Below are 14,920 nucleotides of genomic sequence, written 5' to 3' on the forward strand. Positions count from 1 at the left end.
CGCCATCCCAAAAAGCGAACGCCAAATCACCTTGTGCTCTGGCACAGTGATCACGACGCATTCTGTTTCTTGTCTAGGATTGGCCGATAGTTTGACAGCGGGAGCGGTCGATCCGGGTTGCTATTCATAGTATAGTAATACAGTAGTACAACGTTACAATATAGGCCTACGCAACCCGATGATGACGATCAATCAACCCTTACTTTCTTTCTCTTTCCCGTCTCGTTTCGTTTCAATTTCGAGAGTGACAATGCGTCCACCTAACCCTATTCGCTTGGTTTGAGGTTTAATATCGAGACCTCGTTATCAAAGTGGACTATCCCCCATCCCATTCGGTACCGTCGTCTCACGTCATCTCCCAATCTGGACAGCGGACTCGTTGCACGGGACGTAGAGTTCTGGTCCCTGTCCCGTTACCGAGTTTTGGGAATTGTTTTATATGAAAATTTACTTTGTCGTCGTGTTCGGTAGTTCTTCTCCGAGCTAGGTAATTAATACATTAGATGATATTCCTCCGTGACAACAATTTACCAAAATCACTCACGACCACATTTCACTCGTCGTCTATTATTGAGCTCAGACTATATCTGATCCCCAGGTTCCCTTCCCGACTTTTCGGCTCGGGTGTTTCTGCGGTTTGGGTACACACCCAATGTAACGCGCTCAGATCCCATCTCCATCACATTACATCTCATCACATAGAGAAGCTTGCTTCGCGTCCCGTGTTCCGGGAAACGCTTTGAGGGTCCGTGGGGTAGGGCTGATGGATGGTTGGGAACTGTATCCACTCCACTCCATTATTCCTTTACGCGAAAAAAGGGGTTTAGTTCAGTGACGATTATTGAAACTTCAAACATCTATCTTTGAGTTTTGTAAATTTCCGCAAAAGTAAGTACCATCTTTGAAATGAGAATCCCACATGGCATCTAGACTCTACTCTCTACTCTCTAGAAGCAGGGAATCCCATCTTCAACGAAAAGCACAGTCCTCATCCACGTTCCACATGGCCCGGCGCAAAGATCCCCAGATCGCTTGCCCGTTCTTGGATTACCCGCCGAGTCAGGTGAAGATCATATCCTAACCTGACATGCGCTCGGATCGCACCTTGTTTTCTGGTAACTGTTGTCTTTGCAGGTCGCACGTGTATGTGCCGATCAACTTGTTGCAAGTGCGAAGGGGACTAACAACTATGCATCCCCAACAAAGGGAAGCTTGAGAAGATCAGAGCCAGGAAGATAAACTCCAACACCAACGCTCCGGAAACTAGGGGATGGAAGTCGAAACGCAGACGCACCTCCCTGAGCAAAAAGAACGGATGGCGGATACCAGGACTGAAGAATAAGCAATGGTCAATGCTGCGGGATCTAGGGTTTTATGGGGAGAAGAGTTTGATAGTGCGGTAGTTGTGCTAGTAGGGAATTCTGTCTCGGTACTTGGGATTTTAGAAGGAGGATTGCTGATACCTTCTGAGAAGAAGGAATTAAAGCTCGGATTTGAGTTGGATAGCTTGGAATAGACGACAAAGGCATGAGGAGAGAGAAAGAAACAAATATTCCCGTTTCAAGAAGCGGATTCTGATCCCAATCGATGCTTTCTATTTTCATTCTTGTTCAAAACAAACAAATGCATGATGAAACGATATGGGCTGGAGTAAGAAAAGATGGGACGAAGCAGCATAACAAGGTATAACCCAACAATAAGCAACAATTCTACTCTTTCAAACAGATATGAGGAAAATGAAGCTACTTAGCCCATTCCAGCACTTTCCAAAGATCCCAATCCAAACAATCCATCCAAAACCTCGACCCCAAAACAACATCTTCAATACCCCCATCACCCATCACCCACCAACACCAAACCCCCTCTCCAGATCCGCACTCCCTGATCTCATAAAACGCAGACGAAAATCAAAGCAGCGACAAGAAAACCACTCAAGGTGTGGTGCTCAGATCGCACGCACAGACACCCTAGCCACGAACCACCCAACAGTCCGCTGCGAACTCTTCACACCGCTCGACACTAGGGAGTAACCGTCCCTTTTAGCCACGTTGGCATGTATCTCTACATTTCGTGCCGTCATCAGGCCACTGAAGGGGATGTAGAGTGACTTGCGCAACGGGAGAGTTGCAGCATCTGGATTTGAAGAGGTTCGGTCCGTGTGTGTGTGTGTGGTGGGGCATTTAATCTATGTGGGATAGAGTTTAACTATGTGACGTGGTCGAGAGTAAATGGAGCATTGGAGAGATCGATCGAATGCAGGCAGGCAGGCAGGCAGGCAAAAGACATCAAGATTGAAGGGAAGCGGAACCATCTGGATGAAGGACTCGTCGTTATTCATTCCGCGAGCAATGATTGACCGGTACCGCATAACCAGCAGACCCTTCGTCGATCTTAATAACCAAGATTGACCGACTTTATGCATACCAACAACCAACGCAAGAGATATCTGAATCAAAGAAAGAGATTTCCCGACTTTGGGGCAACGAACAGAGCGCATTGCGGAGAACCTTGCCCGCGATCCTGGACTCATTTATTTGAGTTCTAGCCCGGCTTGCCTTTGCTACTTAGATATACTGGAGACGAGAAGTATAAGGCTGAAGATGTGTGACTACACTGCACCTTCGACATCAATAACATCAACAATATCAAAACCGCACACTGAAGGACAACGCACCATTTCTTCACTGGTGGCGTCACTCTCACGGACTTCCACAACTAGCCTATCCGAAGCATCCGCCCCAAAACATCAGACAAACACTCAAAAAGAAGGGAGCAAAAAAAGTAGGAGCAACCACACTGAATGGCCGCCTCTCCATGCACGCTCGGATCGCAACGCAGTCAAGTGACCCGGCCGCCGTCCGTGCCAGCACCCAATAACCTCCCAATAACGAGATCTGTATACATCCATCGCCAGGACGCACGCACGGATATATAAATCGGGAGAAGGGTACATACATACATACATACATACATACATGAAAAGAAATGTGGACGTTGTGTAGCCACTGGTTGCGGGTGTAGACTTGCAACAAGAATCACCAGCCGTTCCGTTGTTCTGTTTGTTGGAAGTAGCCAGACGCCGATGTTGGTTTTGGGGTAGATCTTGCGAAGTGCGAAAGAAAGCTTCACACCTCCGTTGGCTGGCTAGGGAAATCCCCTTCCAGCTAGTCAACCGATTACATACATACATACATGCGGGCTAGCTAGATCGGCCCTTTCGTTCATTGCTCGCTGCTGCTCGCTGCTCATCGTCGTTCATTCCTTCGATTGACAAATGTTGTGGTTGGAATTGTGAGACAGCGGGGTGACGGGGGTGGTGAAACGGTGCTGATACAGGAACAGGACAGGGTTCTTTATCGGGGTTGCTTGGTGTGATGGTCGCTTATCTGGCTTCGTACAGGACGGGGGTGCAGGTGCTGATGTGATGTGATGTGATGTGATTCAGGGGAAAGCGGAGGGTGCTGGAGTTTAGAGTTGGAAGGATTGGGACATGTAATTATGTATGTAGGAACGGAGACGGGGGCTTCGATTGGCAACTTCAGCGAATTGGGGTTGGAGGCAGGCAGGGCAAGTGGACTAACTTTCGGTGGTAGCGAAGTCTATTGTTGTTCGTTTCCTGGGATGCGTCGTCACCTGCACTGATTGAAGGACCCCTATAGTATCATGGCAACTATAGACTTACTTTCTTTCTTACCCTCGATTGTTTCGATGATGGATGGGATCACTCCTGTTTGGGGGTGAACGTGCTTTTCTAGAAGGGCGGGAGGGTTGCACATTGGGTGGGTGGAGTGCGTTGGAGCAGGCATGATCCTTTGTTAGTTACGGTGCTGTTCGGATGCGCGGTTGAGGTGGAGTAGAGGAGGCTGAGTTAGGCATGCGGGGCTTCCTTTACTGTTGTTCGCAAGATGGGAGAGATGTGGTAAGGAATTCCGTATCTAAATAATATGTATGATGAGAGGGAGAGATCATTGCGTCAGCAAAACGACCGGTTTGGGAATTGAATGATTCGCAAGATGAGATGGATCTAGTAAAGTAAGGTATCATTGGCATCCTGGACCGATAAAATGGAAAGCAGACTGAAAGAGAGGCATCGAAGAGTGCGCATCATAAACTTTACCAAAAACTAACACTAAGCCCATCGGGAAGAACCTTCCAATTCCAACCGGCCTCTCTCTATTCACCACCAAAGCCACGCCCTAATCCCTCCCCACCTCTCCATCGACTTGATTTCTTCTCTTCTCGGGTCTACTATCCCCACCTCGACGCACTGCAACACCGTAAATCCTTGACTCGAAGCAACGACGACGAACCATCGTGCTGTCCATGACTCTCGCCAGGAAAGCCACGAAAAAAAAAAAAGGCGCGCGGAACTAGAACAAGCGTAGAACGCTACACTACGCTTTGACACCTGCACCATTCCAAACTACTGAAAAGATGGCTGGCCGAGGAGTCCGTCCGATTGGGTTGGGTTTTCCCTTTCCCTAGAAAGTAAACCCACAAACCACCAAATAAATAGTAAATGAAGAATACGATTTTTCTTGCTAAAAAAGATCGAGATCTTTTCTTCCACGTAGGGATTTAGGGTTGACGAGGCTGGGACCTTCGAAATAAGCTTTCCTTCGAGGAAGAATGCACCCTACAAACTTTCTTTCCCCCATCAATCAATCAATCGAACTCCGAAATGAGATCTTTATGCCCTCCCTTTCTCGAAAATCACACATCTCCTTTTTCATTGGTGAAGACAAATCCGTCAAACGGCTCTATTTCCAAACCAGAGAGAAATGAAGATCACCCACCGCCGATCTGGAGATCTGACCGAACCGCACCCGCCCAACCACTCACAAATTCAGAAACCTCGGAAACCACACACGAGCTGCGCTAAAAAGGGATAGTCCGCTGGCGGGCTAGAGTCGGAAAGACAGATACCATGTGCGCAGAACGTGGCACTTGCGCCATAGTAGTTTGGGTGAACTAGAGATTTTTTGGTTGATGGGAGGGACGATAGGGAGGAGAAAGGGAAGTTGTGTTGTTGTTTTGGAAATGGGGTATGGACGGGTCGGGGTGTGCGATCAATGAATGAATGAATGAGCGCGGTTCTTGGATGCCACGAGTGACGAGGGAGGGAGGGAGGGCAGTAATCGCGATATTCGTGGATGAATGATTCCAAGCAAAGAAGGAATAACTTATCAGGCATGTCAAGAATCCAGATGACCTGATTCTTGGGGTCCAAAACCGTTGTTCCTTCCTTCTTCCTCACCATCAATGCAATCAAAGAAACCTTCGCCACATGACTAATTGATCACTGATCAATCCCATAAATACTTCCTTTTCCTCGACCCTGCCCCTCGCATACACACGCCGCAAACACACATACATCACATCTACATCTCCATTCTCTTGGCTGATAAGCGATTGATTGCGTGCGTCGTCTGGTGGGACCTGCCTTTTTGGATCCCCCCATTGACGTGAAAGATGTGTGTACTGTACCAGCAGACGGGTTTCAGCGGGAAGGATTGCGAGAGGGCGGGAGGATCTGGAGATTGGGAATCTGGCTTCGCTTCGCTGCCCTCCCGTTGTCTTTTGTTGGTACGGTAGGTTTATTTTTGGGATCGCTCGTGGTCTGGATCAGGCGTTTCAGGTTGATTTCCTTCTTCTTTGAGGATTGATTGTACTGTATTGTAGAGTGTGGGGGGATAGGGAAAGAAAAGCTTATCTGGGAGGATCAAACGAGGGAGACTAAAGGAAGAAAGGTTTGGTTGTAACGTTTCTTGAAACCTATTGGGCGATTCCGTGAATCATGCACGTGGGGAGCCCGCACGTGGAATAGGAAAATGTTGCTTGCAGGTCTTTCTGTGGCAGCAAGTGCATCGTTCTAGAAGGATAGGTAAGGTGAGATAACTCCGAACACTTACAACTGCCATGTTTCAGGCGCCTGGTTAGTTCCACCTAGGGACTTTGGGGTAGAGTTTGGTATGGTGATGTCTTTCTCCTCCACTTCAGATGGATGCTGCAGTTGACCCTCGTTGGTGTCACACGCATCCACTTACGAGATGTCAAGGACTCAAAGCACGTCTGCGGCCGGGTCGGTAACTGCTCGATGCGACGATGGAGGCATGCCGGATTAATGGATGGTTTGATTGTCTCTCCGACATCGTCTCAAGTGCCGCGGTGTCTTTGTGCAGCTAGGTTTCCAGGCTCGTACCGGTGGGCATCTTGAGAGAAAGGACGAGTCCACAGAGTGAAAGAATGGAGGGCATCGGAGAAGTTTCGACCTCACTGGGAACACTAGGCCCGAAATGCTAGGAAACTTTCTTGAGAATAGGAAATATATCGAATGCGGAGATGGCGACATCCTCATCTCCTCAAGCCATGTCTTCCATTTCATGTCCGTAGGGCAGAGCAAGAAAAGGGAAATCTTAGGGGAAATCTTATACGAACGTCCCAGGTCTTCGGATGCTAGCGAAATGATGATCTAACTAATCGATATCTGACAGCGCACGCTGCTCAAAAGAAATGAATGCTGGAATTGAAGATTCTGGTTCTGGAAGACTGGACCCGCTTCTAACTTTTACTTTTCAATGGTCTGCTGTATGCAGGCTGGGTTGCCTAATTGGGATGAGCAGGAGCAGCAGCAGCAACGTGTGATGCATGTCTTGTCTTCCTCGTTCTCATCTGCTGCTGCGAAGCACTGACTCGTGAAGGACAAACATGTGTCTACCGACCCTGCAGCTGTCAGTCCTGCGAACATGTCTGTGTCTCACCTCACCGTGCACCGAGAAACGAGTGTCGGCTTAAGGTTTCTATACATCCCAAGTCATAAGTTTCCAGTGTTCCACGCACCGCTGTCTGTCAGTCATGGAATAGGGCTTCGGGTCGGAGGACGAGGTCTGATTCTAACGGGGACGCAGGGTATGGAATGGAGAATTGTCCGATAGTGGTGATGTCTGGCGGGCGGATCTCGCGATACCACTTCCCCTGGTCCAACCAGAGTTGCATCCACCATTCTGGCCGCTGGGCGGGCTAGGATTGTTCTTTTGCCCCTAGAAGCCCCTTGGAAGTGGCCCCAGAATCGGGTGCGGAACAGGGAATGCAAAACTCAGGAGGAACAGCGCTGCTATTGGACTCGCTGGGTCCCTGGCAGGTGGCATCGTGCTGCAGTGGAACAAAAGAAAACAACGCCGCGATGCCCATGAGGATGATGATGTGCAAGAGACACGTGCGGGATGCGATAATACAGGAATGTTAATGCATGCACAACACGACACTAGATCGCAGTCGGTAATATAGATGAATCGGACATTAAGATAGATGATGATCTTGGCAAGAATAGAGCAGAGACTTCAGCTAAGCTTCGAGAAGGTTTGCAGTCCCTTGCCAAGGTGTTTTTGGTCTTGCCTTCGATGAGCGACTGCAGGAGTGATCGCACTGCACATGCCTCTCTGAGACTACCGTGACCAGCTAATGCACGCTGCTGCACTGCGATGCGGTGCCCAAGTGCCAGAGGCAAGTCTCTCGGAGACATGAGGATGCGCTGCACGAGTAAGCTATATCGCGGTACTGTAGTGGAGAGTGGAGGTGGAGAGAGAGGCGAGCAGAGAAGTGGAAGAGTGAGTGAGTAAGTGAGTGGCTGCTGCTGGTGGTGGTGCTGAAGAAAAGAGCAAGGAAAGACGGCAGACAAGGCAGAGAGAGCCATGAGCCATGAGCCATGCAGAAGACAGAAGGAGCAGAAGCAAAGCCACAATTGACGCCACGGGAAGGGATTTGAGACATTTTGGGCCGAGAATGTATGGGAAAGAAGGCGTTCGGGGGCCATTCTCGACTTCCGTTCTGCTCGGGTGTACTCTCCGTTGCCTGCACAAGAGCGCAAACACGACTCAACACCACTTGCGCGCACTCCACGCTCCTAGGCCATATCGAGCATCAATGCAGTCCTTTGCGCTCTTCCCCTCGTCTTCTCCGTCAACGACCAACAGTCGCCGGTCTGGCTCTTTCTTTCTTGTGCTTGGACGTTTCCTCAGACCCTGGTTCATGGGCGGTCCAGCATCATCCCTCCTTCCCAGAAGATGACCGCGGCACTGACTGGCTCGCTGCTGCACATCAAATCACAAGCAGCACAAGACAAGGCCGGGCCGGGCAGAGCAGGGCAGGGCAGGGCAAGACAAGACAAGACAAGACAAGACAAGGGAAAGGGCATCCAGGATCTCTTTACCCAAACTTTTCCCACCGAGGCCACTCACTTACTCACTCAATCTGACCAATTCTGTGTTGCGCAGTCCACCGAACAGGAAAAAGCCCGAGCAACGGCGAGGGCAGGCGAGAGACGAGAGACTAGAGACGAGGCAGGCCAGACACTCACTCACTCTCTCACTCACTCACTCGACAACCCATGAGTCGGAGTCTTTCTATGGAGCGCAGCCATGGCATGCCATGCCATGGTGGCCATGACGATGTCGCCTCGTGCCTTGCCTTCCCGGGCCCAGACGGATGCTCAGACACCTCTCTCAAATATCCAATACGCTGCTGTTGTTCGCCTTCTGCAGCCCAGGTACTCCTCTTGGCCCTTCCTTCTTCTCCCTTCTTGTTCCTCGTTCCTCGTCATCATCTCAATTATCCATCCATCCAAGCGCACTCGCACTCGCACTCGTCCACCTCCAACCGTCATTATTCATCCAGTTGCTGCAGACGATTGCTGCGCGGACGGAGGACTTCGTCGTACTATCAGCTGCAGGTTGACATATCCAGTGCTGTGCCAGGCACGCCCGAAGTGCCCTGACGGCGTGCTGCTTCCATGACCCTTGATCCCTCCTCCTTCTCTCTCTCCATCCCGGTCCACTCCATGCAGCTCCAGTATCCACTCTCTTCCCTGCCTATCGCCAACCACCACTACTGCGACCCAACAAGCTGCAGCGCCGCTTCGGAGTGAGTGAGTGCACTGCAACTGAGCTCGAACCACGCCAGACGACTGTGCGCCATTCTGCCTGACATCCGTCTACGAATCCGGTCCAACGGTCGGTCCATCAACGACGCTCAATTGCACTTGCAGATCGTCGACCACGCCGTTCGTTCTGCACACATACACTCACTCGCTCGCCGGCTTCTACAATACCTGCCTGCGCCTTGTGTACATTGGTCTGCTCTGCCCATTTAACCCATTTTGGCACGGGTTGACGACCTCTTGAACTACGTCCCTCCATACATAAGCTACTGGACACTCCCCTCCTCTTTTTGTCGGGCTCAACCGCGATACGACTGTGTCGGCCTTGAAACAGGAGTCCTTAGGTCCGCTAGAACCCTAAAAACAGTTAGGACTACACTGCCCTGCCTGCCAGCCCCCAGTACCCAAGGGACTTCTAGTTCCAGACTGGAGGGAGACGACTACATCTTCCCGCTTGGCCGCTACTCCAGAAGTCTGCTCCAAGAAGCAGACACTACTATAATACATGTCGAAAAACTTCTTTGGTCGCTCCTTTTCTAGCAATCGAACACCGCCCCTCCCCAAAGATCCTTCCGCTGCGGGAGCCAAAAAGAAAGACGAGGTTTCGCTGTTGTATGAGCTTGGACTGCTGGACGACTCGGATAAAAGACCCAGGAGGCGAGAGAAGAACAAGGGCAGGGAGGAACCTGGTGGAGCACGCGTTGCAGGATCCCATCCCAAAAAGAGTACGCTTCAGGTCTATGCCAATTTTATCCCCTTCTCCACCCCTCCAGTCTTCGAGTACAACTGAACAACTGGTGAACCCGAACCTCAATCCACAACTACTGACCTAGAATTTCTTCTCTAGACCATACCGCCGCTTCGTCCTCTTCTATGACCGTTGACTCTACTCGGGGTGCATCGAATAAGTATCCTACAGCCACCGACTCGACTCTCTCCCTCTCTAGTGACCTGCGCAAGCGAGCAGGAGGTGGAATGGCAGGTATGCTCGACACAGACAGGAGTCGTACAAGGCGGGAAAGGACATTTGTCGGCAGTGAGTGCGCCGTCTGCGAGGAGCCGTTGGAACATACCCTTCGTGGCGAGCGGATACTCCAATTCTCCTGCGGTCACGTCTCCCACGAAGCCTGCTTCTACGAATACATCAAGGAGTTCGAATCACAATACTGTCCGACATGCAATGCACCATTAGGACTTGACACAAGTAGGGGAGGAAATGTGCTGGATATTGGTAAGAAATTCGAAAGCGGTTCGTGCTCCCTAACCAGAGGCTGATGGTGATTCTTCACTACAGAAAAGCTAAGTAGCATTGTGCGATCAGTATCCGCGAGCGACCAATCGACCCGATCGAACCAGACTCCAACACCGACAGCGTGGGACAGCCAGACTGTTCGACCCCAAAGTCGAGAATCATCAAGACCACAAGCTCGAGACGCCAGGGACAGCAGTAGAGACTCCAGGGATAGCAATAACGGTGGTGGAAGTAGTAGAGATAGCAGGGATAGCCGAGATCGTGCAAACAGATACGTGCCGAATTCACGGACATCGCATACTCGAAATGACTCTGAAGCGACTGGAGCTGGCTCATCAGTTGGATACCCAGAAACAGCAGTCAGTGGACCGCCACGACGCCACGATTACGATGTTCAGTCGATGGAGACCAGTTTAGTGAGCCCGAGAGCGAGTGTCACCAGGAATCCAATTCCTCCCCCAGCCGTCAGCGTGCGATCGGAATTCCCAACCCTAAATCGATCACGCCAACAGCAAACTCTCACCTGCCTGGTCACAATCGAAGTCCCTGACAACAAATGGCGCCCTGATCCCGATGATTTGAGAAGCGCCCCACCAGTCCCACCTGTTCGCCCAGAAGATACATATGCAAGACCACCATCTCCAGCGCAGAGTGCACCAAGATTCTACCCTTACGAGTCGGCCGAAGTTTTGGAGGAGATCACGGAAAGTCTTCGAGCTAGGGTGGAGAACTGGCATGGTTTGGACTTCAACAGGTTTGCAACGATTCTTGGAAGCTGAAACCTTGTACTGACGAATAGACAGATTCGGAAAATTGCGTCTGTATGGGACTATTCGAGTTGGCAAAGACAAGCAATCATGGCAGGAACTAGAATGCTTCCTCTTTGCCGAGATGCTCATTTGCGTCAAGGAAAAGAAGGTCGCAGTTCCTCAGCAATGGGATGACCAGAATTCTCCACGAAAGAACACTAGATGTACCCTCAAGGGTTCAATTCTGATCAAGAAGCATCTGAATGAAGTTACTGAGAGTGGCAGTGGTAAAGCCCAGCTTGGCCAAACCGAAAAGATCACAATGTCTAATCTTCGCCCAGCAGACGAGAACATCTTGACACTTAGTCTCTCCGTGGCTGAATTGCCATCATTCCATCTCAGGTTCGAAAACAGAAATCAGTTGAAACTTTGGCAACAGGCTCTTCTCGACCTGAATGCAGTAGAGGGCTCTCCTGTGCGAAGTCCTGAATATGAACTTTCGGAGACCGAGGAGGAAGATTGGCAACGAGTTTCGAACCCAAAGCGCGTCTCATCATTGAATTCTTCCTCTTATGGAGGTCCTCGATCAACTACTACTGCCCCGACCGAATACACGAATGCCACAAGAAACATGCGACTCCCAGCAGCTGTCCACGTCCCCGTTGATATCGTCGTGGTTATCCCTGTTTCTTCATCAATGCAAGGAGTTAAGATCAGTCTTGTTCGGGATGCATTGAAGTTTATGGTTCAGAATTTAGGAGATCGCGATCGCATGGGCCTAGTCACTTTCGGGTCAAGTGGAGGAGCGGCACCTCTGGTTGGAATGACTACGAAGACTTGGAATGGCTGGACGAGTATCCTCGCGTCCATCAGACCAGTTGGACAAAAGAGCCATCGCGCTGACGTGGTTGATGGTGCCAATGTTGCAATGGATCTACTCATGCAACGAAAGGCCAGCAACCCGGTCGCCACAATTCTCTTGATCAGCGATTCATCGACCTCGGATGCCGAGAGCGTTGACTTTGTTGTATCAAGAGCTGAAGCAGCCAAGTAAGTTGAAATTGATTCCGACAATCACAATATTCTAACAAGCACAGAATCGCCATACATTCATTTGGTCTTGGCATGACGCATAAGCCAGATACTATGATCGAGTTATCAACCCGAACAAAAGCATCATACACCTATGTGAAAGACTGGATGATGTTACGAGAATGTCTCGCAGGCTGTCTCGGCGCCATGCAAACAATGTCTCATCAAAATGTAAAGCTGAAGTTACGTCTCCCTGAAGGATCTCCAGCAAAGTTCGTCAAGATCAGTGGGGCCTTGCAGATTACGAAACGAGCAACGGGCAAAGACGCGGAAGCTTCATTGGGCGACCTCAGATTTGGTGACAAACGAGACATCCTGGTACAACTTGTCATCGCACCCGACAATGCATCCCAGGAACAGCTTCCGCAGGACCCTTGGGAATCGATCGTGTCTGGTCTCGAAGCTCTTGGTGGTCCTCTCGACAAGGAGGACGAGCGTACCGTTTCCATTGAAGAGGTCCCACTCATTCAAGCTGACCTCACTTGGGGTGACATTCTTCGTGATGGCACAGTAACTCATCTCCCACGTCCATCATTGTTGGCGATCACGATGCTACCTGCGCCCACAACTCAACAGAAGAAATCGCAATGGCCCAACAGTCCTCCGATCCCTCCACATCCTCTTGTTGTTCAAAGGAGAATGGAACTTCTTACGTCTGACATGCTCACTCGAGCACTTACCCTCGTTTCTCGAAATCAGCATGATCGTGCTCAACATCTACTCAGCGAGACCCGCTCTATCCTTAAAGGACTTGGAAAGGGTGGCTTGCCACCGATTCCACCAACTCCCCAAATGAAGTCACCCAGCAACCTACTCACCAATACGGATAATTCATCTCCTACGTCAAGTGCTACTCCTGATCGCCGCCGTACCCCATCCCCAACTTCCGCTCACACCACTTCGTCTGGTCACAACTTCCCCATTCCTCGCCATACTTCCAACGACGCACTGTCAATGGGTACAGCTGCTGGTATTGATCCCAATACTGTGGCTGCCCTTGATGCCGAACTTGAATCGAGTCTGGAATGGATCAATCATCCCGCTGTCTTCGCACGAGATAGCAGGAAGACGGTCCTCCAGGCTATTGGCGTGATCAGCAGCCAGCGAGGCTATACGTTCCGAACACCTGTTGAAAGCCTCTGGGCTGGTCGCGTTGGCGGTGTCAAGCGACTGACAGAACGCAGTCGAGAATGGCGTGAAGAAGGTGGTGGAGAAGGTGGCATCATGGAAGAGTCCTGAACCATCTATATTTATTTCGACATGACGCTCCCACGCCCCTAAAAGTTCTTATATACCTCGATCCGACTTGATCCAGTCAACGTGGCGTTCTTCTCTTTCGCTCCGATATTTGTTATTTGCTTGCTTGCCCCGAACGATATACCACACACAACAGAAAAACTTATATAACGACTGATGAGATGGCCTGCACATTTTTTACTTACCTTATATATCTAACTATTCTACACTGTATCATACTTTGACGAAAGCTGTTTAGCGGTGGTGGCATGACCCCCTTTTTTGGTTGGAGATCTTTGACTTACATACCCTTTTGCTGGTTCTGCTTTTTTATTTGGGGACATCTGTCTTTCTCGGCTGTTTTGCTTTTCCTTGGTACGATAGTGTTCTTGGGAAGGGTGGAAAGGACGATGCTGCATATTATTGGCGGGCGGTTGGTCGTTTGCTTGGATGGACTGTGCAAAGAATGAGGGATTTTGTTTGTAGGTATATGGGTGGAGTGGGTTGTTGTATGAAAGGAGAGGAGGAAGGAGCAGTTAGATTTGACGGACGACGCCATTTGGTGGAATGGAATGGAATGATGTTTTTGAGACCATGATTAACTAGTTTGAGTTTCTTGAGTGATATTTTTTGTGGATTGGTATGGTAAGATTCATTCCTAGCCCAATCTCTCTTCTACAGGCTAGGAGGTGGTCTGCTCTTCCAACCTATTCCATGCCTGATTGCCTGTCCATCTCTTGATACAATACCCCTCTTTATACACAAATCTCCAACACCATAACGAACAATAAAACGATACTCCCTCACGTACCTGACTTATAATTCTCCGTTCGGGTGCTGGATACTAAGCTCAAAGCCGTAATCGAAATAATGAAGCATATAAAAGAGCAGGATTCCAATTTTTCCTAAAGAACTATCTGTATTTTGTTTGGTGACGACTCTGCTTTAGAAGGGTATATTCCTACCTTCCTTCTTTAGCAGTGGGGGCAGTGTTGCGACCCGGATATTGGGATTCGGAGCACAGAAATTTAGAGAAAGGAGATGTGATGTGATGTTTGGGTTTTGGTGAGGTGTTGTTTGATGAGATGATAGGGGCTGGGATTTTGACTTGGGGATTGGTTTGAGGTGAGGACTTGGATATTTCGATCGCGATTACAGATCTACCTTCGTTTGGTTATCTAAAATGCATAATTGCTCGAGAATGAAAAAGAAATCAAGAAAGTCATTCCCCTCCACCGGAGCATCCGGGTCGGTCTGATACCAAGAACTTTTACCGTCCCATAAACCTCCTTCCAACCAATCTTCTCCACGAACCGGCGATGATCCAGACGCTCATCGCAAAACTCCCATTGCTGGTCTGTCTGTCAGCCAGCCCTACGAACAGAAGTTGGGTTGGGTAGGCAGGCTGCTTGCTGACTTAAGCGCTAGAGAGATCAGCACCAATGATATCTCTATGGGGGGAGATGAGTGATAAGCGAGATGGGTTGGGTGTTTCGGCGAGTTTTATTTTATTGGGGGATAAGTATTTGAGCGGCGTGGAACGTTGAGGGGGGTTATAAGAGAAAGAATGAGAGAGAGAGAGGCGTGAAATGAGGTGGCACTTTGGGGAGAGTGGCGCGGGGTATGTACAGTACAATACTTGGAGAGTGAGGAGGA

At 49.8% G+C, this 14,920-nt stretch overlaps 3 protein-coding genes across 3 annotated transcripts; 1 reads left to right on the forward strand and 2 right to left on the reverse strand.

The window, feature by feature from the left end:
* Nucleotides 1-7,099: 7,099 nt before the first annotated feature.
* On the reverse strand, nt 7,100-7,898 carry LY89DRAFT_492278 (uncharacterized protein). Its single transcript, XM_018207905.1, has one exon. The coding sequence runs from the start codon at nt 7,811-7,813 to the stop codon at nt 7,265-7,267; it is 549 nt and encodes a 182-aa protein (XP_018073854.1). The 5' UTR covers nt 7,814-7,898; the 3' UTR covers nt 7,100-7,264.
* A 1,603-nt stretch (nt 7,899-9,501) lies between these two features.
* On the forward strand, nt 9,502-13,416 carry LY89DRAFT_492357 (uncharacterized protein). Its single transcript, XM_018207907.1, has 4 exons — nt 9,502-10,166; nt 10,230-10,941; nt 10,991-11,986; nt 12,034-13,416. Exons 1-4 carry the CDS (start codon nt 9,809-9,811, stop codon nt 13,265-13,267), a joined length of 3,300 nt encoding a protein of 1,099 aa, XP_018073855.1. The 5' UTR covers nt 9,502-9,808; the 3' UTR covers nt 13,268-13,416.
* LY89DRAFT_492309 (uncharacterized protein) lies at nt 13,417-13,874 on the reverse strand. Its single transcript, XM_018207906.1, has one exon. It carries the CDS (start codon nt 13,821-13,823, stop codon nt 13,566-13,568), a length of 258 nt encoding a protein of 85 aa, XP_018073856.1. The 5' UTR covers nt 13,824-13,874; the 3' UTR covers nt 13,417-13,565.
* Between the last annotated feature and the right edge of the window lie 1,046 nt (nt 13,875-14,920).

Source organism: Mollisia scopiformis (genome assembly GCF_001500285.1).
Source record: "Mollisia scopiformis unplaced genomic scaffold LY89scaffold_8, whole genome shotgun sequence".
Classification (NCBI taxonomy): domain Eukaryota; kingdom Fungi; phylum Ascomycota; class Leotiomycetes; order Helotiales; family Mollisiaceae; genus Mollisia; species Mollisia scopiformis.